Genomic DNA, 25,950 nt, shown 5'->3' on the forward strand with positions numbered 1-25,950 from the left:
TGTAAGAGTGCTTTAAAAACTATCAAGTCCTAGAAAAAAACACAAAAGATTAATATTATTTTCCATTTTCAGGAAGACAGTTTAAAGATAATAATATCTAAGTTGCACCATCACTCTGGCTTCTAGTTTCCTCAAGGAAAAATGAATGAATCAGATTATGCTCCGTTATATCATACTTCTGTGCCTACCCCCACCTCGTCTGGCTAAATCCAACATATCAACCAAATTTCACTCAAGATTATCAATCAATTTAACCTAACTGACATCTGCAAAACACTCCATTCAACAACAACAGAATAAACATCACATGTATAGGAAACATTCACCAAAAAAGAGATTCTATATTCTAGGCCATAAAATAAACCTCAAAAGAGCTGAAAGGATTGAAATCATACAAACTATTTACTCTAAACTCAAAAGAATTCAAATAGAAATCAACAATAGAAGGATACTTGCAAAATCCACAAACGTTTGAAAATTAAACACTCTACCTCTAAATAACCAATGGATCAAGAAGAAATAAAAGGGAAATTAGAAAATGTCTTGAATTGAATAAAAATGAAAATACAACATCAAAGTTTGTGAGTCACAGTTAAAGCAAGGCTTAGAGGAAAATTTAGTAGATGCTTACTTTAGAAAAGAGAAGTCTCAAAACAGTAATGCAAAAATCCTACCTTACTAGTAAAGAAGAACAAAGTAAACCCAAAGCAAGCAAAAGAAAGAAAATTATAAGGACAAAATCAGAAATCAATGAAACTGAAAACAATAACAATAATCAATGAAACCAAACACTAGTTATTTGAAAACCTAAGAAAATAGATAAATCTCTAAGCAGAGTGACCAAGAGAAAAAGAGAGGAGACAGAAATTACTGATAGCAAGAATGAAAGAGGAAAGGATCATTATATAGCCTATATACATTACAAGGATACAGTAATATTGTGGAAATTTTTATACTAATAAATTTGAAATCTTAGGTGAAAATGACAAATTCTTTGGAAGACAAACTATCAAAGCTCACATAAGAAGACAGAGATAACCTAAATAGCCCCATATCTAATAAAGTAACAGAAGTCATACATTCAAACTTTCCCACAGGGAAATCTTAACACCCAGATGGGTTCACTGAAGAATTCTGCCAAACATCTACAGAATAAATAATATCACCTTTACACAAATTCCTCCAGAAAACAGAAAAGTACAGGCTTCCCAATTCATTTTACAAGACCAGCATTACTCTCATTTAAACCAGACAAGGACAATGCAAGAAAAGTACAGACCAATATCTCCCATGGACACAGATGAAAGAAGCCTTAATAAAATACTAGCAAACGTAATAAATTATGAAAGGAAATTTCCTGACCCCAATAAAGTGTCTACAAAATTTACAGCTATTATTATACTTAATAAATAATGAAAGACTGAACACTTTAACACAACATCAGTAACAAAACAAGGATGCCCACTCTACTCACTTCTGCTCAACATTGTCCTGAGATCTTACCAATGAAATGATATGAAAAAGAGAAAAAGACATATTCATTAGAAAGGAAGAAATTAAACCATGTGTTCACAGACATGACTGCCTACATAGCAATCTTCAAAAGGAACTACCAAAAATACTAGATCTAATAAATGAGTTTAGCAAGGTCACAGAATACATGCTCAATACAGAAATGTTTCTATACATTAGCAATAATTGGAAATGGGAATGTTTTTTAAATGAACAGCATTTAAACTAGCATAAAAAACATGGGATCCACAGGTACAAATCTAACCAAAATATGTGAAAGACCTGTATGCTTAAAACTACAAAACGCTGATGGGTGAAATCAAAGACTTTCACAAATGGAGAGCTATACCATGTCCATAAACTGAAACATCCAATACTATTAAGATGTCAATTCTCCCCAAATTTTCTCAGATTTTTGTAGAATTGACAAATTAATTCTAAAGTGTATATGTAAAGGCAAAAGATCTAAAATAGCCAGAACAATTCTGAAAAAAGATCAAAGTTGAAGGATTCATATTAATTGAATTCATGATGTATAAAGCTACGGCATTCAAAATAATGTGGTATTGGCATAAAGACAGACATGTAGAACAATGAAATAGAATAGAGTCCAGAAACAGACCCACACAAATTATTTTAAACAACTGATTTTCAAAAAATATAACAAGGTAATTCAATGGAGAAATAATAGTTCTTACAACAGAGTACAGGAACAAATGTTCATCCATCTGCAAAACAATGAACCTTACACTTTAAATAAAAGTTAATCCACAATGATCGTAGACATAAAAGTAAAACCTAATACTATGAAACTTCTAAAGGAAAAACCCCATAGGAGAAAATCTTCATGACCCTGGATTAAGCAAAGATGTCTTAGATAAGATGCAAAAAGTATGAAACATAAAAGAAAAAAACCAATACAGTGGACTTTAACACTTATAAACTTCTGTGATTTAAATGACACTTAAAGAAATGAAAGGAAAAGGGGAGCCTGGGTGGCTCAGTTGGTTAAGCATCTGCTTCGGCTTAGGTCACGATCCCAGAATCCCGAGCTGGCCGCTCTGCCTGTTTGTATGCTCTCTCTCTCTCTCTCTGTCAAATAAATAAACAAAACATTTAAAAAAAAAAAAAAAAAAGGACAAGTCGCAAACTGGCAAAAAATATTCGGAAAATACTATCTTATAAAGAACTGACTCATATCCAGAATACATACAGAAATTTTACAACTCAATAATGAGAATTCAAACAGCCAAATAAAAAGTGGGCAAAAGATCTAATAAACACTTTACCAAAAAGGGGGCAAGAGAGAGAATGATGACAAACAAACATTTTTTTTTTACCACTCAACATGACTTCATCACTAGATAAATTTAAATTAAAATCACAAGATTCTATATACCCATAATGAAACAGCAGAAAGAAAAATTAAGAAAACAATCCCAGGGGTACCTGGGTGACTCAGTCAGTTAAGCATCTGCCTTCATCTCAGGTCATGATCCTGGGGTCCTGGGACAGAGCCCTGCATCAGTAGTCTGCTTCATCCTCTCCCTCTCCCCTCCCCCTGCTTGTTCTCTCCCTCCCTCCTTCCCACTTTCTATCAAATAAATAAATAAAATCTTTTTAAAAAATAATTTTAAAAATCCCATTTACAAAATAATAAGATATCTAGGAATAAGTCTTAACCAAAGAGTTCACTTGTACTCTGAAAACTATAAAACACTGATGAAAGAAACTGAAGACAACACAAAGAAATGGAAAGACATTCCAAATTCCAAGCTCATGGATTGGAAGAACAAATATTGTTAAAATGTCTTTACTACTCAAAGCAATCCACATATTTAATGAAATCCCTGTCAAAATACCAATAGCATTTTCCACAGAAATAGAACAAACAACCCCAAAATTTATATGGAACCACAAAAGATCCTGAATAGCTAAAGCAATCTTGAAAAAGAAAAGCAAATCTGGAGGCATCACAATCCCGGACTTAAAGTTATATTACAAAGCTGCAGTAATCAAAACAGTATGGTACTGGCACAAAAACAGACACACAGATCAATGGAATAGAATAGAATATCCAGAAATAAAGCTACAATTCTATGGTCCATTAATCTTCGACAAAGCAGGAAAGAATATCCAATGGGAAGAAGACAGTCTCTTCAACAAACGGTGTTGGGAAAATTGGAGAGCCACATACAGAGAATGAAACTGGACTTTCCTACACCATACACAAAAATAAATTCAAAATGGATTAAAGACCTAAATATGAGACCTGAAACCATAAAAATCCTAGAAAAGAGCACAGGCAGTAATTTCTCTGACATTGGAGACACCAACTTTTTTTTTTAGATAGGTCCCCTGAGACAAGGGAAACAGAAGCCAAAATAAACTATTGGGACTATGTCAAAATAAAAAGCTTATGCACAGCCAAGGAAACAATCAACAAAACTAAAGGGCAACTTCTCTGAATGGGAGAAGGTATTTGCAAATGACACATCCAATAAAGGGTTAGTATCCAAAATATATAAGAATTTATAAAACTCAATACCCAAAAAGCAAATAATCCAATTTTTAAAATGGGCAAAAGACATGAACAGATATTTCTCCAAAGAAGACATCCAGGTGGCCAACAGACACATGAAAAGATGCTCATCATCACTTACCATCAGGGAAATGCAAATCAAAACTACAATGAGGTATCACAATTCTCAGGCTAAAATCAAGAACACAAGAAACAACAGGTGTTGGCAAGGATGTGGAGAAAAAGGAACACTTGTGCACTGTTCGTGGGAATGCAAACTAGTGTAGCCACTGTGGAAAACAGTATCAAATTTCCTCAAAAAGTTAAAAATAGAACTACCCTATGTCCAGCAATTGCACTATTAAGTATTTATCCAAATAATACAAAAACACTAATTCAAATACACCCTATGTATTTACCTGCACCCCTATGTTTAAAGCAGCTTTATTTACAATAGCCAAGATACGGAAGCAGCCCAAGTGTCCATCGACTGATGAATGGATAAAGAAGATGTGGTGTGTGTGTATATACATATATATATGTATAAACATTTTTTACCACTCAACATGACTATATATCCATATAAATATATATATATGTATATATATATACATATACACTATACATATATATACACACTACACACACACACGGAAATACCACTCAGCCATAAAAAAGAATGAAATCTTGCCACTTGCAATGAAATGGATAGAGCTAGACAGTATAATGCTAAATGAAATAAATCAATCAGAAAAAAAAAATACCATATGATTTCACTCATATGTAGAATTTAAGAAATGAAACAAAAAGGCAAAGGGGAGGAAAAAGAGAGAGACAAACCAAGAAAGAGACTCTTAGCTCCAGAGAAAAAATTGGTGGTTACCAGAGGGGAGGTAGGTGAGGGAGGGGTGAAATAGGTGATGTGGACTAGGAGTGCACTTGTTGTGATGAACACCAGGTAATTAAAATTTTAAAAATAAAATCACAACAAGATACCACTTCAAATCCATCAGAATGGCTAAAACCCACCAGAATGGAAAACAACTTGGCAGCTTCTTATAAATTTCAACATACACTTACCACTAGACCCAAAAATTCCATTCCTACGTATTTACACAAGAGAAATGACAACATATGTCAACATAAAGACCTATATTTAAATATTCACAGCAGCATAATTGTGGTGGTTACCAGACTTCATACATTTGTCAAACTCACTGAACCACATACCTTAAAAGGGTGAATGTCATTGTATATACATTATACCTCAACTAACCTGATGTAAAAAAAAGCTTCATTCAAATGTCAGCCCTCCCTGACTCTATCCAGACTTGTCTAAACACCTCTTTCATATACTCCTCCAAATTACATTACAAAGCTATAGTAATCAAAACAGTATGATACTATGCAGGTCTATGCAGATATTCACCAAACATCAGTTTATCAAGTGTAAGGATCTTGTCTTATCCTTCTCTGGATCCTTAACAGTAAGAATAACGCCTGGTAGAAAACAGATGATCAATCAATGAACCTAAGTAATTCTGGCTATTCTCCTGATATATCTTAATCTTGCTTTCCTTTGAAAATTTGTAATTTTATTTTATCTAATTTCCTAGTAGTATGTTACTTGTTATATCTATTTCGTAGGTGAGTTTTGACAGTCTACAATTAGTTTCTAATTGGCTTAAAACACACGTTTTCTCTTTCTCTTGTTCTCCATTACACCGACATAACCAGCTTTGTAAGAAGACACCCAAAAGCTGACTATCTGAAATCAGGACAGGTCTGACATAATACAGTTGGGTATTTCAAGAAAATCACTACCAAAGGAATATGTGAGTTGAAAAGCATGAAGGCCACTTTCTTCAGTCAAAAACTCCCCGACCACTCTATAGCCATACAACTCTAATGTTAAGAAGCATCATTCACCATTAAAATTTAAATACTTTCAGAAGAAAGATAAGTGCTCAATACCCATAGTCTATCCACAGAGAGCCAACTATGGTATGTGGGAAGACAGAAAAAGTATCCACCTCAGTGCAGGACTCTGGCTGGCCAGCCAAAAGGCAACAAGTACCTCATACTGAAACAGAGGAGAAAGGCCCTAGGCCAAAAGTCATTATTTTATAAATTTTCATTGAGACCAGTCCTAAAACAGAAGGAAAAATATAAAAACAAAAAAGTTTAAGAATCTACAGCAGTTAGAATTTAGTTAAGGAAAGTATCTATTACATGCATTGTTCTGGTCACTATAGGAAGACACAAAGTAAAGTATATGGTAAGCAAAATGAAGGCAGAACAGTTTTTTTAATCTGAAAAAAAATACGTAGAATTAAATTGTTTCTTTGAAAGAAATAAAGCAGGGGCGCCTGGGTGGCTCCGTTGGTTAAGTGTCAGACTCTCAATTTCATCTCAGGTCATTTTCTCAGGGTCATGAGATCGAGCTCTATGTCCACTGGGTGTGGAGCCTGCTTAAGATTCTCTCTCTCTCTCCCTTTCTCTCTCTCCCTCTCCCCCTCTGCCCTCTGGTCCTTCAACCCCCCACCTCTGTTCACCTACATGCTCTCTCTCTCTAAATATAATAATAATAAAAATAAAAAAATAAAAGAAATATACCAGAAAGTCTATATTGAATAAGTATTAAGAAACACCAAGAATATTCATAGATATGACTAACACTTTGGAGTTACCTTTTTTTTTTTTTTTTAAGATTTTATTTATTTATTCGACAGAGATAGAGACAGCCAGCGAGGGAGGGAACACAAGCAGGGGGTGGGAGAGGAAGAAGCAGGCTCACAGTGGAGGAGCCTGATATGGGGCTCGATCCCATTACACTGGGATCACGCCCTGAGCCGAAGGCAGGTGCTTAACCACTGTGCCACCCAGGCGCCCCTGGAGTTACCTTTAACAGTATCCCACAGGTATCACAAATAGACACAGCATTTATTCCAAGGTAGGTAAATGGTAAACAGGGACTACGTGTATATATCAGTATGGTCCAGCACAAAGAATGATATGTGAGTCAGCCAGGCCTAGATTTAAACCTTAGCTCCACCTAGCAGTATGATCTTGAGTAGTTACTTAAACTCTCTGCGGTTCAATTTTCCCATCTGGAAAATAAGGGCACTAATACCAACTTTCACAAGGCTGTTATAAATACTAAGTTTATGGGGCACCTGGGTGGCTCAGTTGTTAAGCGTCTGCCTTTGGCCCAGAGCGTGATCCCAGGGTCCTGGGATTGAGCCCCGCATCGGGCTCCCTGCTCTGCTGGGAGCCTGCTTCTTCCTCTCCCACTCCCCCTGCTTGTGTTCCCTCTCTCGCTGGCTGTCTCTCTTTCTGTCAAATAAATAAATAAAATCTTTAAAATAAATAAATAAATACTAAGTATAATAACCTATGTCTGGGGATGGTAAATAGGTTTCATATCAACAGCAATTCTAATATGTTGCTAATTGCATCCCAGAACACTGTGCCCAAAGGGATTATGGAGCTACTTCTCAGCTCAGCTAGAAGAGTGCTATGATCCTGAAGCTACGTCACTCATAGGGGCTTGGTAATAGTATGCAAGCCAGCATTTGTCAGCCCCGTGCTCAATAAACAGCTCTCAAAAAAAAAAATAATAATAATAATTAAAAATAAATAGCAGCTCTCCTTCTTCCTGAAATAATCCAACTTTACTGCTCATAGGAGAAGTGTTTAATAGTATGTTCCCTACTTGCAACTTAATTTTTAGATCCAATAAAACAGAAGCAGAATGCTATGGGAAAGCATATTCTTTCTTACAGAAAAAAAAAATTCCTCTTAAATTAACAGGCTTAGGCTGCTTCCTCATAAGTTTCTTCAGTTAAAAATTATTTTTTAAACTTGGCAATGACTCAAAACTTCTATAATTAAGTAGCCAATCATAAAAGTTATCTACAATAGGAAATGTAGAGTCTAAAGAATATGCAGAAAGGTTAGGTAGGGTTAGAGAAGACAAATACTCAAAACTTCAGTCTAAAGATTACCTGCTGACCCAAGTATTTCAGCCCATCCAAACAGACTTTCCATTCAATCAAAAGCTGGTAGATGTCCTCCTTTCCACCCCATATCTTCACCACAAAACAAGACACAGATGTATCAAGACGGTCTGGCATTATTCCAAAATCGAGACTCCGCCATGTTGGATTCTGTTGATGGAAAGGAAAGCATGAAGACTCTAATTTGTTTACAGTTATTTCAATTAGATTATAAACCATTTTGGTTTTGAAAACCAAAACACCTCAAAAAAATATCAAGTTGCAGACTTAAATAAACCAGGAAGACATCTAATTAACACAATGGGGGTGATAATGGCACAAGCATACCTCAGAGATAATTGCAAGTTTGGTCCCAGACCACCACAATAAAGCAAGTACCGCACTAAACCAAGTCAAATGAATCTTGTGGTTTCTCAGTGCATATAAAAGTTATGTTTATACTATGCCACCATCTATTAGGTGTACAATAGCATCATGTCTTTAAAAATATATACATACCTTAATTAAAAAATACTTTATTGCTTAAAAATGTAACCATCATCTGAGCTCTCAGTGAGTCATCGTCTTTGTGCCGGTGGAGGGTCTTGCCTCAGTGTCGATGGCTGCCGACTGAGCGGGGTGGTGGTTGCTGAAGGCTGGGGTGGCTGTGGCAATTTCTTAAAATAAGACTACAGTGAAATTTGCTGCATTGATTGATTGACTCTCCCTTTCATGAACGATTTCTCCGTAGCATGTGATGCTGTTTGACAGTATTTCACTCACAGTAAAACCTCTTTCAAAAATACAATCAATCCTCTCACCTGCCACTGCTTTATCAACCAAGTTTACGTTATATTCTAAATGCTCTGTTGTCATTTCAACCATCTTCACAGCATCTTCACCAGGAGTAGATTCCTGTTCCTTCTCAGGAAACCACTTTCACTGCCCATGCATGAGAAGTAACTGCTCATCCGTTCACATTTTCTCATGAGACTACAGCAGTTCAGTCACATCATCAGGCTCCACTTCTCATTCTAGTTCTCTTTCTATTTTCACATCTGCAGTTACTCCCTCCACTCAAGTCTTGACCCCGTCACAGTCATCTATTAGGGTTGGAATCAGCTTCTTCCAAACTCCTGTTAATATTGATATTTTGACCTCTTCCCATGAATCACGAATGTTCTTAATGGCATCTCGAATAGTGAATCCTTTCTGGAAAGTTTTCAATTGACTTTGCCCAGATGCAGCAGAGGAATCACTATCCACAGCAGCTACAGCCTTACAAAATGTGTTTCTTGAACAGTAAGACTAGAAACTTGAAATGACTCCTTGATCCCTTTGGGCTACAGAATGGATGTTGGGTCAGCAGGTACAAAAACAACATTAATTTCATTGTACATCTCTATCAGAACTCTTGGGTGACCAGGTGCATTGTCAATGAGCAGTAATATCTTGAAAGGAATCTTTTTCTGAGCAGATCTCAACAGTGGGCTTAAAATATTCATGAAATCATGCTGTAAACAAATGTGCTGCCATTCAGGCTTTCTTGCTCCATTTACAGAGCACAGGCATAGTAGATGAAGCACAACTTTTAAGGGCCCTAGGATTTTCAAAATGGTAAATGACATTGGCTTCAACTTAGTCGCCAGCAGCATTAGCTTTTGAAGCTTTGAAGCCAGGCATTGACTTCTCTAGCTGTGAAGTGCTAGAAGGCACTTTTTTCCAATAAGAAGGCTGTTTCGGCTACACTGAAAATCTGTTGTTTAGTGTAGTCACCTCTATTAATTCTCTTCACCAGGTCTTCTGAATAACTTGCTGAAGATTCTCCATCAGTACTTGCTGCCTCACCTTGCACTTAAATCTCATGAACATGCTTCTTTCCTTAAACCTTATGAACCAACCTCTGCTAGCTTCAGCTTTTCTTCTGCAGCTTCCTCATGCCTCCCAGCCTTCATGTACTTGAAGAGAGTTAGGGCCTTGCTCTGGATTAGACTTTGGTTTAAGGGAATGTTGTAGCTCATTTGATCTTTTATCCAGACCTCTCAAATTTTCTCCACATCAGAATAAGGTTGTTTTGCTTTCTTACCATTTTGTGCTCACTGGAGTAGCACTTTCAATTTCCTTCAAGAACTTTTCCTTTACATTCACAACTTGGCTAACTGTTTGGTGCAAGAGGCCTAGCTTTCAGTATATCTTGGCTTTCAACATGCTCTCCTCACTAAGCTTAATCATTTCTAACTTGTGATTTAGAGAGGCATGTGACTCTTTCTTTCACTTCAACACTTAAGAGGCTATTAACTGGCCTAATTTCAATATTGTTATATTTCAGGGGAGTAGAGAGAGGCCTCAGGAGAGGAAAAGGGGTGGGGGAATGGCTGGTCGGTGGAGTAGTCAGAACATACACAACATTTATCAATTAAGTTCACCGTCTTTATGGGTGCAGTGCATGGAGTCCTAGAACAATTGTGATAGCAATGTCACGGATCACCATTAACAAGTATAATCATAATGGGACACCTGGGTGGCTCAGTCAGTTAAGCATCTGCCTTTGGGGACGCCTGGGTGGCTCAGTCATTAAGCGTCTGCCTTCAGCTCAGGGCGTGATCCCCGAGTCCAAGGATCGAGCCCCACATCGGGCTCCTCTACTAGGAGCCTGCTTTTTCCTCTCCCATTCCCCCTGCATGTGTTCCCTCTCTCACTGGCTGTCTCTCTCTGTCAAATAAATAAATAAAATCTTAAAAAAAAAAAAAAAAGCATCTGCCTTTGGCTCAGGTCATGATCCCAGGGTCCTGGGACAGAACCCCACGTCAGGCTCCTTGCTCAGCAGGGAGCCTGCTTCTCCCTCCACCTGCCGCTCCCCCTGCTTGTCCTCTCTCTCTCTTCCCCCACTCCAACAAATAAATAAATAAAATCTTTAAAAAAAAAGGATAATCATAATGAAAATTTTGAAATATTGCAAGAATCACTAAAACATGACATTGAGACAGGAAGTGAACAAATATTTTTGGAAAAATGGCACCAACACACTTGCTCAAAGTTGGGTTGCCATTAACATTCAATTCGTAAAAACACATTATCTGCAAAGTGCAGTAAAGTGAAGTGCAGTAAAATGAGGTATACCTGTAAATAGCACCTGTGCGCCCAATAACCATTTGCTGAGGGAAAAACCAAGAAGAGGAGGAGGAACATCAGTCCAGAGGCTGGTGCGGTGGGGCCTGCAGGTGATGGTCTGGGAGATGGAGGATGGAGATAGGACACGTGAGGGGGAGGTGTTTTGGAACTAGATGTGACAGGAGTTGCTGATGGGTGAAGGTGAGCGGCCAGCTAAGGGAAGAATCTAGAACATCTCCTTGTTCTCTGCCTCAAACAACAGGGCAGGTGACGTGCTGTTTTCTTGCAGGGGAAGACTGGCAGGAGCGAAGGAGTGCAGTATGGGGGCGAGGGTGGCAAGAGAACCGGGAGTCCTCACTCCAACGAACGTGCCAGCTGTGAGATGCCTTCGGGATGTGTGAGCACAGACATCAGGTAGCAGTGTGGAGCCCAGAGGAGAGGTGAAGGTGGAAGGAGCAACCACGTCACCAGCCAGGTCACCCAGGGAGAGTGTGAATGAGGGGAGAAGAGGGCCAGGACCTATGTGCATCCCAAACAGTCTTAAAACCAACAAAACCAACCAACCAAACAAGGTCATGCTCGTGTGGTGAGCTGGAGAAACCTGTTTAGGCCCTCTGAGTTTGTTTCCTTCTCTGTAAAATGAGATACTAAATCTTCCTCAGAGAACTATACCCCAAAGCACCAGACACACAAGTAGGGGCTCAACAGATGACGACAGGCCTAGAATTCACCACCCTGACAAGGCCGGGAAAGGGACAGACCTAGCTCCTCTCCAGCCAAAGCCAACAGAAATAGATCCCTTAGCCATCTCAGTGAGTAAGTCCCCTCACAGCTCTGCCTGTTCTCCAGGCTTCTCCAGAGCCCTGGCGGGACCTGACCTAGAAGGAAGTCCACGCTGCATGCAGCTCCTCAGAATGACCACCAGTACTTCTGAATTTTGCTGCTTATTAATTATAGTCATTAGAAGGAGGATATACTCTAATTTTTTATTAATATGGCTTCATATGGTAATTCATTTACCTATTCAATACTTAACACAGTTATTAAGAAGCAACACATAAATAATGTTCTCAAAGTACCTCCAATTTGTTAGATTCAAACCTGTATTTAAATAATAACATTATTTCATGAAAAGTTCAGTAACAGAATTATGCACAAGGTTACACAGTAGCACAGAAGGGAATAATAAACTTTGAAGGAATAGGGAAAAGATATCACCACAGAGGCTGTGAAAGTTGGTTTTTAAAGGACAAACAGGATTTTCTCAGGTTAAAATAAGGAACTTCAGACATAAGGAACACCATAAACAAGGGTTCAGCAGTGTGATGTAGCAAGGCGTGGTCAGGGAGCTAAGACAACTCCTGGAATGCACAAAGCAAGAGTAGCAGGACACAAAGCTCGAGGTAAACAAGCGGCTACACTGAAGGATCTTTGGGGGAGCTTGGCTGGCTTAGTCAGTCCACCAGACTCTTGATCCCAGGGTTGTTGAGTTTGAGCCCCATGTTGGGTGGAAAGATTACCTAAATATTAAAAAAAAAAAAAAAAAAAAAAACCTGAAGGATCTTTTATGCCTTGCCAAGGGGTACTTTACTCTGTAAAAGATGTGGAAGAGCCATTGAAAGGTTTTCAGGTTAAGAATGACAAGATCAACTTTATGCTCTAAAGGAATTTTATTGTTCTTTAAGAGAATCATTCAGGGGGTGCCTGGGTGACTCAGTTGGTTAAGCATCTGCCTTCGGCTGATGTCATGATCCCAGCATCCTGGGATGAAGTCCCACATCAGGCTCCCTGCTCTGCAGACAATCTGCTTCTCCCTCTACCCCTCCCCCTGCTCATGTTCTTGCCCTCTCTCGCTTGCTCTCTCTCTAATAAATAAAATCTTTTTTAAAAAAATCTTTTAAAAAAATCATTCAGATAGTTGAAACATTCTGAAAAGTCAAAATGCTAAGGAGCTTTAATGACATCAATAGAATTGAACTACAATGCATCAATTACTTCCATTTATTTGCCCTATATTAAATGTTAGGGCTTTCATTGCTAAATGTAAATATAATCAATCTTATTAAATTAACAATTTTCATGTTATATGATTCAGTAAATCAAAGGGACTTCATATAAGGATAACTGTTCTTGGCTCTGTGGCATTTATTTTTCTGACCAAAAGCAGGGATGGGAGTAGAGTCATGCTTGTTTTTGTTTTAGGGGCTATATTGATACATGTGTTTTGTGGGTTTGGTTGCTGAAGCTTCTGGAGATAAGACATGACTTCCAATTTCACAGTACGTTATGCCTGATATATCTTTTTAATTTACATTTTGATATTTTTATTGTCTGATTTCCTTCCACTAAAATAAAAGCTCTAATAGACAGGAACATTGTCTGATTTGTATACAAGATCTTCAAAGCTTGAAAAGTCCATGATATGCACTCAATAAGTTTTTGCTGCGTGAGTGAATGAATGATCAAGGGATGTGGATGTCTGAGGACACTGAAAGACCATGAATAAATAGCACGATGATAACACAGTAAGCAGCACATTTATGTAATCAATTTTATACTGAATCATAAAAAAAACTAAATTCCAACTATCTCACTGTAACTTTTTAGTAGCCCTGCTAAATAAGGGTAGAGTTTCATTTAAATATCTGAGCACAAACTCTGACCAGTCACTAATCTCTGTAGACACCAAAGTGATCACTAGAAATGTGGATGGAGGGGCGCCTCAGTGGCTCAGTCGTTAAGCATCTGCCTTCAGCTCAGGTCGTGATCCCAAGGTCCTGGGATCAAGCCCCGCAAAGGGCTCCCTGCTCGGTGGGAAGCCTGCTTCTCCCTCTCCCACTCCCCCTGCTTGTGCTCCCTCTCTGTCAAATAAATAAAATCTTTAAAAAAAAGAAAGAGGGGCGCCTGGGTGGCACAGCGGTTAAGCGTCTGCCTTCGGCTCAGGGCGTGATCCCGGCGTTATGGGATCGAGCCCCACATCAGGCTCCTCCACTATGAGCCTGCTTCTTCCTCTCCCACTCCCCCCTGCTTGTGTTCCCTCTCTCGCTGGCTGTCTCTATCTCTGTCAGATAAATAAATAAAATCTTTAAAAAAAAAATAAAAAATAAATAAAAATAAAAAAATAAAAAATAAAAAAAAGAAAGAAAGAAAGAAAAAAGAAATGTGGATGGAACAGCAGCAGACAATCAACCAAAGAGAACCACTGGCTTGTGAAGTAATGTAGCTTCAGCCTTTGGTCTATCAGAGAGCTGAAAGGCAGTATGGTAGAGAGACGAGTGCTGAAATTAAACTATACTGTTAAACCACATAATCCCCTCTGTATCTTAGAATACTCACTTATAAAAACCAGAACAACTATCGCTCACAGGGTTTTTATGATGCTTAGAAAGAATAATAATATTTATAGTACTAGCTGTCTTTAACACTTATTAGTGATAAGTGCTATATAAAGTCAGATATATATGAAATAGACACAGAAGAATGCCTATCCTAGCATTACATAGCAGAAGTATCTATCTGTTTAATAAAATAGCCCTGTTCATCTCAACAATACGTCTACCTGATGTAAATAAAACAACTTGTTAACTTCAATAGTCAAAAAGACAAAATGTCATTTCATTGAATCTGAGATACCACCAATTATAAGATGCATCATTATTTTATGTGCCATTAAAAAAAGAAGAAGGGTCATCTGGGTGGCTCAGGGCTCAGTCAGTTAAGCATCCCACTCTTGATTGTGGCTGGGCATGGAGCCTGCAAAAGATTCTCTCTCTCTCTCTCTCTCTCTCTCTCGGGCATGGAGCCTGCAAAAGATTCTCTCTCTCTCTCTCTCTCTCTCTCTCTCTCCCTCTCCTCTGCCCCTCCCCCTGCCTCTCTCTCAAAAAAAAAAAAAAAAGAAGAAGAAGAAGAAGTAATGATTTTAAAATGCATCTAGATTTCAGAGGTGTTAAACTGTGAAAAAAATGTGCATCTTAGAATCAGTGAAACACAGTAGCTAAGTGTCTTGTCTAAGGTCTCCTAGTAAACACAGCACCAGACTTTAAACCTAGGTCTCTAAAATTCCTCTCATGTTCTTTTTTTGTATGTTTGGTTCTTGGGGTTTTTTCTCCCCACCAAAGCATAGAAGACAGAATTTAGAACAAAAGGGCCTTATGAGACTGTCAATAATTTCCTTGTTTTAGATCCCACAGCCAGAGGCAGAAAGAGGAAGAAAGAACTTTGCCCTCTACCTGTGCCCCATTCTCTGGGCAAAAGGAACTGGGGTCACTTCACATGATTCAAACTTGCTCTACTGCCCCATCACCATGCTATACCCCTGAGCAGGGCTGAGACACAAGTAAGTAATTAAATATGACAGCAAAAGCTAGAATATTACTACAAATGAAGCATTCATTACAGATAAGCTATACTTAATCTTGACAAAACTGAGAGTCCTGTGAGTCGACAGCATTATCCCAATTTTTCAAAGGAGAAACTGATACTATAAACCTTAAGTAACTTGCCTAAGGTCATACATTTGTTTATATCTGGAGCAAGAGGTCAAAGTCTACATATCTGACTTTAAAGACATGATAACAATGAAAAACAATTAAAAAAAAAAGACAGGGATAACATCAGGTAACTTCTGTAAATGAGGTAGGCCATGCTGCTGGGGACCATTTAGCATAGAGCAATTGGGCTTTGTGTCCTAGGCAGCCCCTGAAGGATGACTCTAGTATGAGATGTGATGTTCCTCATGATAAGCTTGAGTCAATGAGAAAAAGGTAAATAATGTCCCCTAGTAAGAAAGGGGAGGGGAGGGAGACCAAAAAAAAATGTGATGTAGATATGAAAAATTCAAATGATAATATTCCACCTAACTGGAATTCAAAAGACCACCAACTCCACTATCCTTGAATAGTCAAAAACAGGAAGCATGAAAACAAAACTACTTAAACTATCAAGTTAGATCAAATATATCCTATAAACTTAAAAAGTGTCAAGTCCTGGCACAGAATTTATTCCTAATTGGCATTAATTGGCATATTTTTCCAGAGCATGCACTTTATTAGAAAAAGGGGGGGGTGCTCCTGGGTGGCTCAGTCAGTTAAGCTCTGACTTCAGCTCAGGTCATGATCTCAAGGTCCTGGGATTAAGCCCCGTGTCAGGCTCCCCCACTCGGTGGGGAGTCCGCTTATCCTTTTCCTCCTGCTTGTGCTCTGTCTCTCTCTCAAATAAATAAATAAAATCTTAAAAAGATTTTATTTATTTATTTGACAGAGAGAGAGACAGCGAGAGAGGGAACACATGCAGGGGGAATGAGAGAGGGAGAAGCAGGCCTCCTGCTGAGCAGGAAGCCCGATGCGGGGCTCGATCCCAGGACCCTGGGACCATGACCTCAGCCGAAGGCAGATGCTTAATGACTGAGCCACCCAGGGACCCCAATAAATAAAATCTTAAAAAAAAAAAAGAGTATCTAAATGGCCAATAAAAGCATAAAACCAGAAAAGTTACACAATTAGAATAGTGTATGAAGAAATGTTAATTAAAAACATAGTGCAATACTGCCGTACAACCAGAATGGCTAAAATTTTGGAGAAGGCTGTAGAGCAACTAAAAACCTCACACTGCTGCTAGGGATGTAACTGGTATAACCATTTTGAAAAACTATTTGGAAGTAACCACTAAAGCTGAAAATAACCTATGACCCAGCACTTGATTCTACTCCTGAGTACATACCTAATAGCAATGAAACGCATACACGTGTTCACCAAAGGACATGTCATTAGGATTAATAAACTACTACATGCAATAGTATGGATGGATCTCACATATGTAATGCTAAGCAAAGAGGACATGCCATATTTTTTTTTCCAAAAACATGCAAAACTAATCAATGGTGCTTGAAGTCAGGACAGTGGTTCTCCTTGGGAGGCGGGAGTGACTAGAGGGAGAACACAGGGGTGCTGATAATGTTCTACTTCTTGGTCTAGTTCCTTTGAAAGTCATCAGGCTATTATTTTTGCCCTTTACTGCAAGGTGTGCTCTATCTCAATAAAAAGTAACGGAACTATATTTTTTAAAGACCCAATAGCAAAAAAATACAGCATCTTAAAAGGAGGAGACTGCAGCAATAAATCAAATAAAGGTATGTCTTCATGATATAAATTTAGGCCTTAAAGTCTAAAGGTGTTGGAGGACCTTCCTGGCCTTCAAATTAGACCACCTGAAAAGGTAGCCATTTACTCTCTTATGTGTAAGATCACCTCTCAACAAAAGTACATGTGTCCTAGATTATGACATAGTATAATTTCAAATTCTCACTCTCAGAGTAACAAAGCACCACAAAAAGCATGAAATAAACACCCCTTTCTAAAGTGAAAAAAAGAAAAGACTTGGTGAATATATCTAAATAGCCATATTGCATCGGGGAGAGGGAGGACTTGGGGGCAGTTGTTTTATTAAATATTTGTAAATACTTCTTCTAAAATAAATTAAAAGCCTTTGAAAGTGAGAGTGGTGTCCTGAAGTTACTTCATACAGTTGAATAGATGACGTGGGTTTCTTTTCTAACCCAATACAACATTAATACAGCACAGCTATTGTCAGTCTTCTCATTACAATGACCTTCCTTTATACTTTCATGAAATAGCTGCCAAACAAAGAGCGGTAATTTCTGAGTTGGTACATTCAGACACAGATACAGTCTGCCAGACATTCAAAGATTTTATTGCCTAATAATGTTATTGTAAAGACCCAGATGATTTTTATTTATATTTCACCTATACACGTCAGCCCACTTTCTAGACGGAACAAATTATTCAAGTACTAAGATGACCTAGGGACCTGTACCATATTTACTAAAAGTACAGTGGCAGAAGATCAGGGTATTTATGGCTTTGAAAAGTTCACTGCCTACTCACCACCCACAGGAGAATCCAAACTCATTATCGAGCCAGGACAACTTCTCTATAACGCTGCTCAATGACTGCTTTTTTATTAAAGAAACACACTTGTACAAAGAAATTCCAAACACTCAAATGATCGCTCTTCTTATCACCCAGTAATAAATGTATGGTCATAAGAAACACAACTTAAGAATTCATAAAATTTTCTCAAAACATACAAGATAGCTCTTGGGAACTGCATGCTGATTTTAGAAGCAGTAGTTATTCCTCAACCCAATAAACTCTCTTTCCCTGTCTAATTCACCTCTACTCATCCTTCACATCTCAACTTAGAAATTAGTTTCAGTTAGAAACCTTTCCTACCCAGCTTCTCTTAAAATGAGATAAATACCCTACATGTTTTCAAGAATCCTGTTCTTCCCTGGTACTAGAACTGCATGTGTTAATCATCTTAGTCTCCCTCCATATCATGTAGTTGACCAGCCAAAAGTCAGAAAACCCCGAAGACGATGCAGTTTAATACATGGTAACATAATTTGGCATAATTAAGAGAAGCCAACTCTCTACTCACATACACACACCCATAGAGATGAAATGTTAATTTATTTGGTTATAATTCAACTGAAACATAAACTTTAATAATCACGTAAGCCCGTAACTCATAAGAAGTATACCATGTGGTCAGTTTTTTCCCAAGATTTAAAAATAGCTCAGGCAGTTAAAATTCCAACCAAAGTTTATGATTCTGATAATTATGTCACATGCTTTCCCTAAAAACACATGTTCTAGACTTTTGCTTATTCAATTACAAGGCCCATCACTGACCTCTAGACCTCTAGCAGACATTGAATCGGTTCAAGAAAGGAAGCTGAAGGAAGCGTGACATAAGGGAGGCAGCAGAATGCTGTAAAAGAATGGGGCCCTCCAACGTTGATTTGACCAGTCACAACTGGCCTGAGGGCCTAGAGCAAGTTTCTCAGCCTGTCTGAACCTCAGTTTCCTTAACTATCAAACAGGCATATATCTTACCTGTAGCACTGCTATCAGGATAAGAACCAAAGTACATCATGCATCCAACAAACAACTAGAATCATAGGTGGGTACTTTATAATTGATACATCTGATTTATTAAAGAAACACACATGTACAGACAAATTTCAACACACACACACACAAACTACCACTGTTCTTACTCCCACCATGAAATTTTAATTTTGTAATAAAAGTTTAAAAACTCCCTTTCAGTAAAAGTATCTAATGATCAACTTTATAATTGTTAAAGATAGGTACATATGGGTTCTTTACATAACTCATCTGTACTGTTGTGAATATACAAAATCAACTTTAGAGAATTTAGTTACTTACATTCTTACTGCTTCAATCATTTTAGTTATTAACCAATGACCCTTCAATCTAATCTCCTGAACAACAACAACAACAAAATCCAAAAGTTAACAAATGGTTTGGAGAATATGGCTGGCTGAAGCCAGAGACCTTTAAAGTTGAACTGTACACTGACAACTAATTGCTCTATGTTAAATATATCTCAGAAAAAATCATGACTCTGACTTGTAATTTGGAGACACATCTCCACCAACTAGCCTGTCGAAGGTGAATTATTCAGTTACTCAATGCAACAGGCATCTATTGGACTTCTCTGGGTGAAGCACTGTGCTAGGGACATTAGAAAATAGAAAAATGAATACGTTCAGTGTCTTTGTCTACCAGACAGTGTCTTTGTCTAATTTTGTGTGACCTTTACCTATCTCCTTGCCCAAATCTCTTTCCTGCTAGGTAACCCTTGACCATCATCTCCTATCTCTCCAGGTCATTTCTGTTGCTGCCCTGATGCTCAATTCCTCTGTCCCTGCTGTCATACTCGCCTAGCAAGATCTCAGACCACCCCTGTTCACCACATCCCACCCCAGCCAGACTAGCTTCTTGGCCAGTTCTTAAAGACCTCGGGTACACTCCTGCCTTTGTACTTTCCTGCTTCCCGGCCTGCAACAGTCTTTCCCCACATAAGAACACAGCTTGCTCCCTCACTTCTTTCAGGTGTCTGTTCAAATGATCTCATCTATGTGACATTTCATCTATGTGACTACCATAGAAAACCAGCACCCAGCCCTGCCAGATACTTTCTTATTCCACTTTATTTTACTCCATTATTTTTATTACCATCTAACATAGTCCAGGTTATCAGGAATTCTAACATGCACTTTCCTTCACATTGTAAGATGAATTTTAATTTTGGAAATGTTAAGATCAATAAGGTTCTACTATTTTTGACCGCCAGGTGGCAGTCACCAGGTGTCACTGTCTCTACACGGACAACCTTAAAAATAGCTGTTCTTAAACTCTTAAATTAGGCACGCTGAAGTCAGGCACACTGTCCACACTACCTGTGCTGAGTTTAATTGCCATTTAAAATATCTCTCTGGGTTTAAACTGAAATAAACAAACAAAACCTTGTATATAGTATCTATCAAATTTTTAAATTCAAAAAGTTAAAAAAGCAGCAAGTGATTTCAACAGAGTAACCCAGTACTCTCAAAGACTGCTGGCCGCAAGAGTGTAAATGGAACAATAATTTGGAAAAGCTGTTTGGCAATATATACTAAAGGGGATCATATGCATATTCCCTGTAGGTCCACTCCTAGGTATGTATCACATTAACAGAAATGTACACATAGGTTCAATCAACAGATATACACGAGAATGTTCACATCAGCACTATTCATATTATCTCAAAACTAGAAACTAACCAAATGCCCATCAACAGAAGAATGGATAAATTCTGGTACATTCACACAATGCAATATTATAGAGTAAACAAACTACAAATATACCCACAATATGAATGACTCTGACAATATACAGTTGAGACTCTTTCAATATAAAGTGCAAGTCAGACACAAAGGAGTACATACTGTATGATCTGATTTCTGTAACACTTAAAAGTAGGTAAAATTAATTTAAGATGTTAAGTCAGGACAGTAGCAGTAACTGAAGAAGGCATGAGGGGCCTTCTGGGGCACTAAAAATACTCTATTTCTTGACCTGGATGCTGGTTATACCAGGATATTCAATTTCAGAAAATTCATCAAACTGTATATCCAAGAACTGTAAACTCTTCTTTATGTACATTAAACTTTAATAAAAAGTATTAAGTTTTTGTGTAGGCAAAAAGGTATAGACCTAAAGCAACAAAACGTGAATTTAGTATTAGAGAAGCAAATACTTGTCAATGAAGAAAAAACTTCATCCACCCTTTTCTATAAGACTTAATGAAATTTCCACAGATTGAGAAAGCATATTTATATTTTGTTACTGAGATACAAAAGAGTCCCATCACAGGTCAGCAATATACCTAAAAGAAGGAAAGATTGCTAAATAAATACCTTGGAATGGGTAAAAGAAATCTCAAAGTAACAAGAAGCTAGGAAGGTCGAATCACAACTCATTCGGGACTATTACAAAGGCCCTGGGTTTCAATTTAATTAGAAGAGTTTGTTTTTCTTGGTGAACATAAAATAATGGTGAATCATAGAACTACCTTGGCTTAGGCTGTTTTCTTTTCTTACTTGTTTGTCCAATACAAGCCATGCACAATGACTACACGGTTATAGAGGTTATAAAGGTTATAAAGATGAAGCATACAGCTTCCGTCTTTGTAAGGTTTATCATATATATTAAAGAACATAAGACAACCGTATGGGCAGCTATTACACTGCTTTAGAATGGTACAAGTGGTATATGTACAAAGTCCTTTGTTTTTTTCTTTTTTAAGATTTTTATTTACTTAGAGAGACAGAATAGGGGCAGGGCAGAGGCAAAGAGAGAGAGAGATCTCAAGCAGACTGCACGCTGAGTGTGAAGCCCCATACAGGGCTCGATCCCACAACCTGAGCTAAAATCAAGAGCCAGTCTCTTAACCGACTGAGCCATCCAGGCGCCCCAAAGTTTTGTTTTTTCAAGGCACAGAAAAAGGGAAACCTCTTCCAGCTAATGTTATAGATCGCAAGAAAGCTCTTCAGAAGCATCCAGAACCGTGCTGTCCAATACAATATCCATTAGCCACTTGTGGCTATTTAAATTAAAATTAAATAAAATTACAAATTTAGTTCCCCAGTATTACTCAACTACATTTTAAGTGCTCAGCAGCCACACATGGCCAGTAGCAAAGTACCGGGCGGAGCACAGAACACTGGCAGCATTGCAGCACTACTCTGCAGTACCTAAGAGTGAGAAAGACGCAAGGAATAGGCACATAAGGACAATTTAATCCTTGGGTGAAAACATTCTTTTTAACCTTGTGTCCATTTTCCATGTCTCTTTTGACATCTGAATGGCAAAAGCAGCCACTCTGGTCTGGGGACCAAGCTAAAAATATAAACCTAGGGAAAACAGTTGAAGCCTTGAAGTTATAGGAGTAAAAAAAAGAATACAAGCTCACCAGAGTCCAACAGGGTTCACCAGAGTGAAAATTTATCCAAAGCTTCATTCAGCTAAAAATACATGAAGCATTACTTTGCCTAATCTTTAATAGTGAACTGAGGATTAGGGGTTCAGGATATAACTTAGAAGTCAGTCAATAAACATATTTATGGAGGAATCCATTCATTAAGAAACATCTGCTGAGCACCTTCTATGTGTCAAGCACATACGGCAACCAGGAGGAGTAAGAGCTTTAAATCACTTACTCTATTCAGCAAATATCACAACAGCTTAAGAATCACCGACTCCTAAGCATGGAAAAAAAACACAAATTTTGCTCATCCATGGTTCTTCAGAAACAGCAAGCAGGAAGGTAACAATATGCCATCTCCAGCATATTCTCTGAGGGTTGTTGACTCCTGTGGTGCTCAATGCCCATTAATCTGAACCAGTCACAATGATTTAGCAAAAAACAAAGAAGGAAGAGTCCTTTCCAAAAGAAAAGAAATGAAATGCAGTTTATCAAACATATATTAAGCTATAAAAGAAAGAAAAGACAATCCTTGCCAGAAATATCATAACCTCAGAGGAAACAACAACAAATCAACATTTACCCAACAACTCCCAAGAAGTACACTGGGAGCTAGAGGGACATAAAGATATTTAAGCAGTCTCTTGACCTCCAAAAGTGGTCATCTACTTGGGGAGAGGAAACCATTCACGAACAATCACAATGGACTCAAATGCTGCAAGTAGAATCCCCAGGAAACAACTGCAGGACAAACTGTAACCTGAAAGGACCTTGGAAATCTTTTGTCCAAATCTCTCCCTTGTCTGAAATCCATTCTGCAATATTTTTATAAAACATTTATTCAACCTAAGTACACCAGGGATGAAGATATCACAACCTCACAGACATTTCAGAAGCAACAGAAGATGGGAGCCAAAAAGAGCTGAAGAGTTAACATTCAAAGAGATGGTGTTTAGAAATATGAACTTGAAAGTCAAGTGACTAGCAAGTGAATACAGTACAATAATGGAGAACAATACACTAAAGCAGGACTATTAGCACAGGGTCCACTATGACATGAATCCAGAGAAAAAGCAATGGGATGGTGTAAAACCATTCCCAACTAGACTTTTGACTATCAAAAGGGGGGGTAGAATAAACCAAGGTGAAATTCTATTCTATCTGCCCTTGCAACTACCCACTCTTCCCCAGCTCTCCGTGGTCTGTAGGACACTTCTATTTCACCTGAGCCAGGCGAGGAAGAGAAACTAATATTGACTCATTAGCTACTATGTGTCAGGTATGGTGCTAGTCATTTCAGGTCATTTACTATACGGAGAACAAGAGCTGTTCTGGTGATTGGAGCTCCTCAGAAACAGGCTCAAGGAACCTGTCAGGCCTAGGATCTAAATTTATTATTCTATTTTAGAGACATTTAGGAGGCAGCTTTATAAAAAGGAAAGAGTAGAAGAGACCTGAAGACAGAGGTCTGAACTTAGGATCTGGTCCTACAGTTACATGACTGCAAGTTGTTGGGCTTCTCTGCATGTCAGTTCCTTAAGACCTACCTCATCTCCTTACAGGTTGTTCTAAGGATCAAAATGGAACACTTTTGTAAAAGGATTCTGCAAACACAACACATCACTGATATCCATTATTCATCTAGCAAGTATTTACTGAGCATCTATACTATTCTGGACTCTAGGCAAGGTCCCTGCTCTCACGGAACTTAACATTCCAGTATGTGAGAGACAAGTAATCAACACAAACAAATGAGTGAACAAGAGTTTCCAAGAGTGATGAATGCTCTAAAGAAAATAAAACAGGTGACATAAAAAAGAGTGACTAGGAGAAAGGGGACCACTTTCAATGGAATAGTCATAGAAGACCTAACCAAAGTTCTATAACTGAGACCTCAAAGATGCCTTCAGCCAAATGAAGAGCTGGGGAAACAAGTATTCTAGACATAAGAAAGAAGATAAGCTTGGCATGTTTGAAGCACTGAAAAAATGAGTATGCCTGGAGTGCAATGAGTAAGGAAAAGTATTAAGAAATGAGGTTGAAAAAGTGGACAGAGGCCAAATCCAGTACAGTCTTGACCACTAAAAGAGTATTATAATTCCCACAAAGTCCTTTTTTTTTAATCGACATGGTCCAATAAACTGAGCCATTTATGCAAATATCTCGTGTGTATATTATCCAAAGTAGGACGCTTCCAATTTTCTACTTTAGCAATGCCACCACCAAAATATAAGTGGGAGGATCCTATACAATGGTTCTGGATATATAAGTCTTAAGAACTTTATCTAAACAAAGACATCGTTTATTATGTTTGGTAAATCAAATAGTCAAAAAAAATAAAAAACCCTATAGTGAATAGAACTAACAGAATTATAGAATAAATAGAAAAAAAAACTGAAGTTTTTAACAGAAAAAATATCAGTTCATTCAGCAAATATTTATCAAGGACCTACTATGTGCCAGGCATGTTCTAAGTATGAGAGATACAGCAATGAATAAATCAATGAAAATTTAAGCAAAAACTAAGCAAAAGATTTCACTGTAGAAGTATCATAATAAATACCAGAACTGAACTTGAACTTATGTCTCAGCATTTTCTGAAACAGGAGTTATAAGCTTAGTCAAGTGTACCTGTCAGAAAACAAACTTACCAAGGAATTCTTAATCACTTCACTTCTATAAAATTCTGGAAAAGAAGAAAAAAAAACAATAAGTGATATGAAAGAAAATAAGCTCATTAACTCTTAATCCTGTAAATTTTTCAACGTATGTTCCAGTAAAACATTTAAAACATTTTCAAGGGATCTATTTTCTCTATATCTTCATTTGCTAAATAAATAAATAGGTCTCAAAGGAAAAATGTTAACAAAGAAAAATCAAAACCTGTTAAGATTTAATTTAGTAAACTTTACCCCAGATTCAAATTTGAGCCCTTAAAAATTTAGACTTTCTTCTCTCCTACACTACTGGCACTCTACAAAAACTGATTCCATATGCTTCGTTTTTCTCAAACATCTCTAATGATTATCCATGGTAGTACTGTGGAATGGACACTGATCTAGCAACCAGGTAACCTAAGTTCTAGTTCTACTGTCATAAGCATTCTGTCTCTTTCATTTCCTTGGGCCCATTTTTCATTAGACAACTTAAAGAATTAGACTAGTAAGCAAAGGTCCTCTGTAAGCATTAAAACATCATGATTCTACAGACCTTCATGTATATTGTAAATGTTACAAACATAAAGACACAATCGAAAGAGAGAAATGTGGCAGAGGTGTAAACAAACATTGCCTCTTCTGACCCTGCTGAAGTCACCATCATGATGCTCTCTGTCTCCGCAGAGTCTACAGGACCCTCGTATCCTTGTGTTGCTATAAGACAAATTTCCCAGGTGTGATGCACGGACCACTGGTACTTGACATGATGTTAGGCGATACACGGACACACTTTATT

General features: G+C 37.8%; 1 protein-coding gene across 2 annotated transcripts in view; it reads right to left on the bottom strand.

Moving 5' to 3' along the window:
• UVRAG (UV radiation resistance associated) overlaps window positions 1–25,950 on the bottom strand; it is a 298,437-nt gene that overhangs the window by 234,682 nt on the left and 37,805 nt on the right. For both annotated transcript variants that reach the window (XM_034666314.1, XM_034666315.1), the window contains exons 3-4: window positions 25,149–25,183; window positions 8,041–8,202 (exon numbers count right to left, since the gene is read on the bottom strand). In XM_034666314.1, coding sequence (XP_034522205.1) covers window positions 8,041–8,202; window positions 25,149–25,183 — 197 coding nt within the window. The remainder of the gene's footprint in view (window positions 1–8,040; window positions 8,203–25,148; window positions 25,184–25,950) is intronic.

This window comes from Ailuropoda melanoleuca, chromosome 8 (genome assembly GCF_002007445.2).
Source record: "Ailuropoda melanoleuca isolate Jingjing chromosome 8, ASM200744v2, whole genome shotgun sequence".
Taxonomy (NCBI): domain Eukaryota; kingdom Metazoa; phylum Chordata; class Mammalia; order Carnivora; family Ursidae; genus Ailuropoda; species Ailuropoda melanoleuca.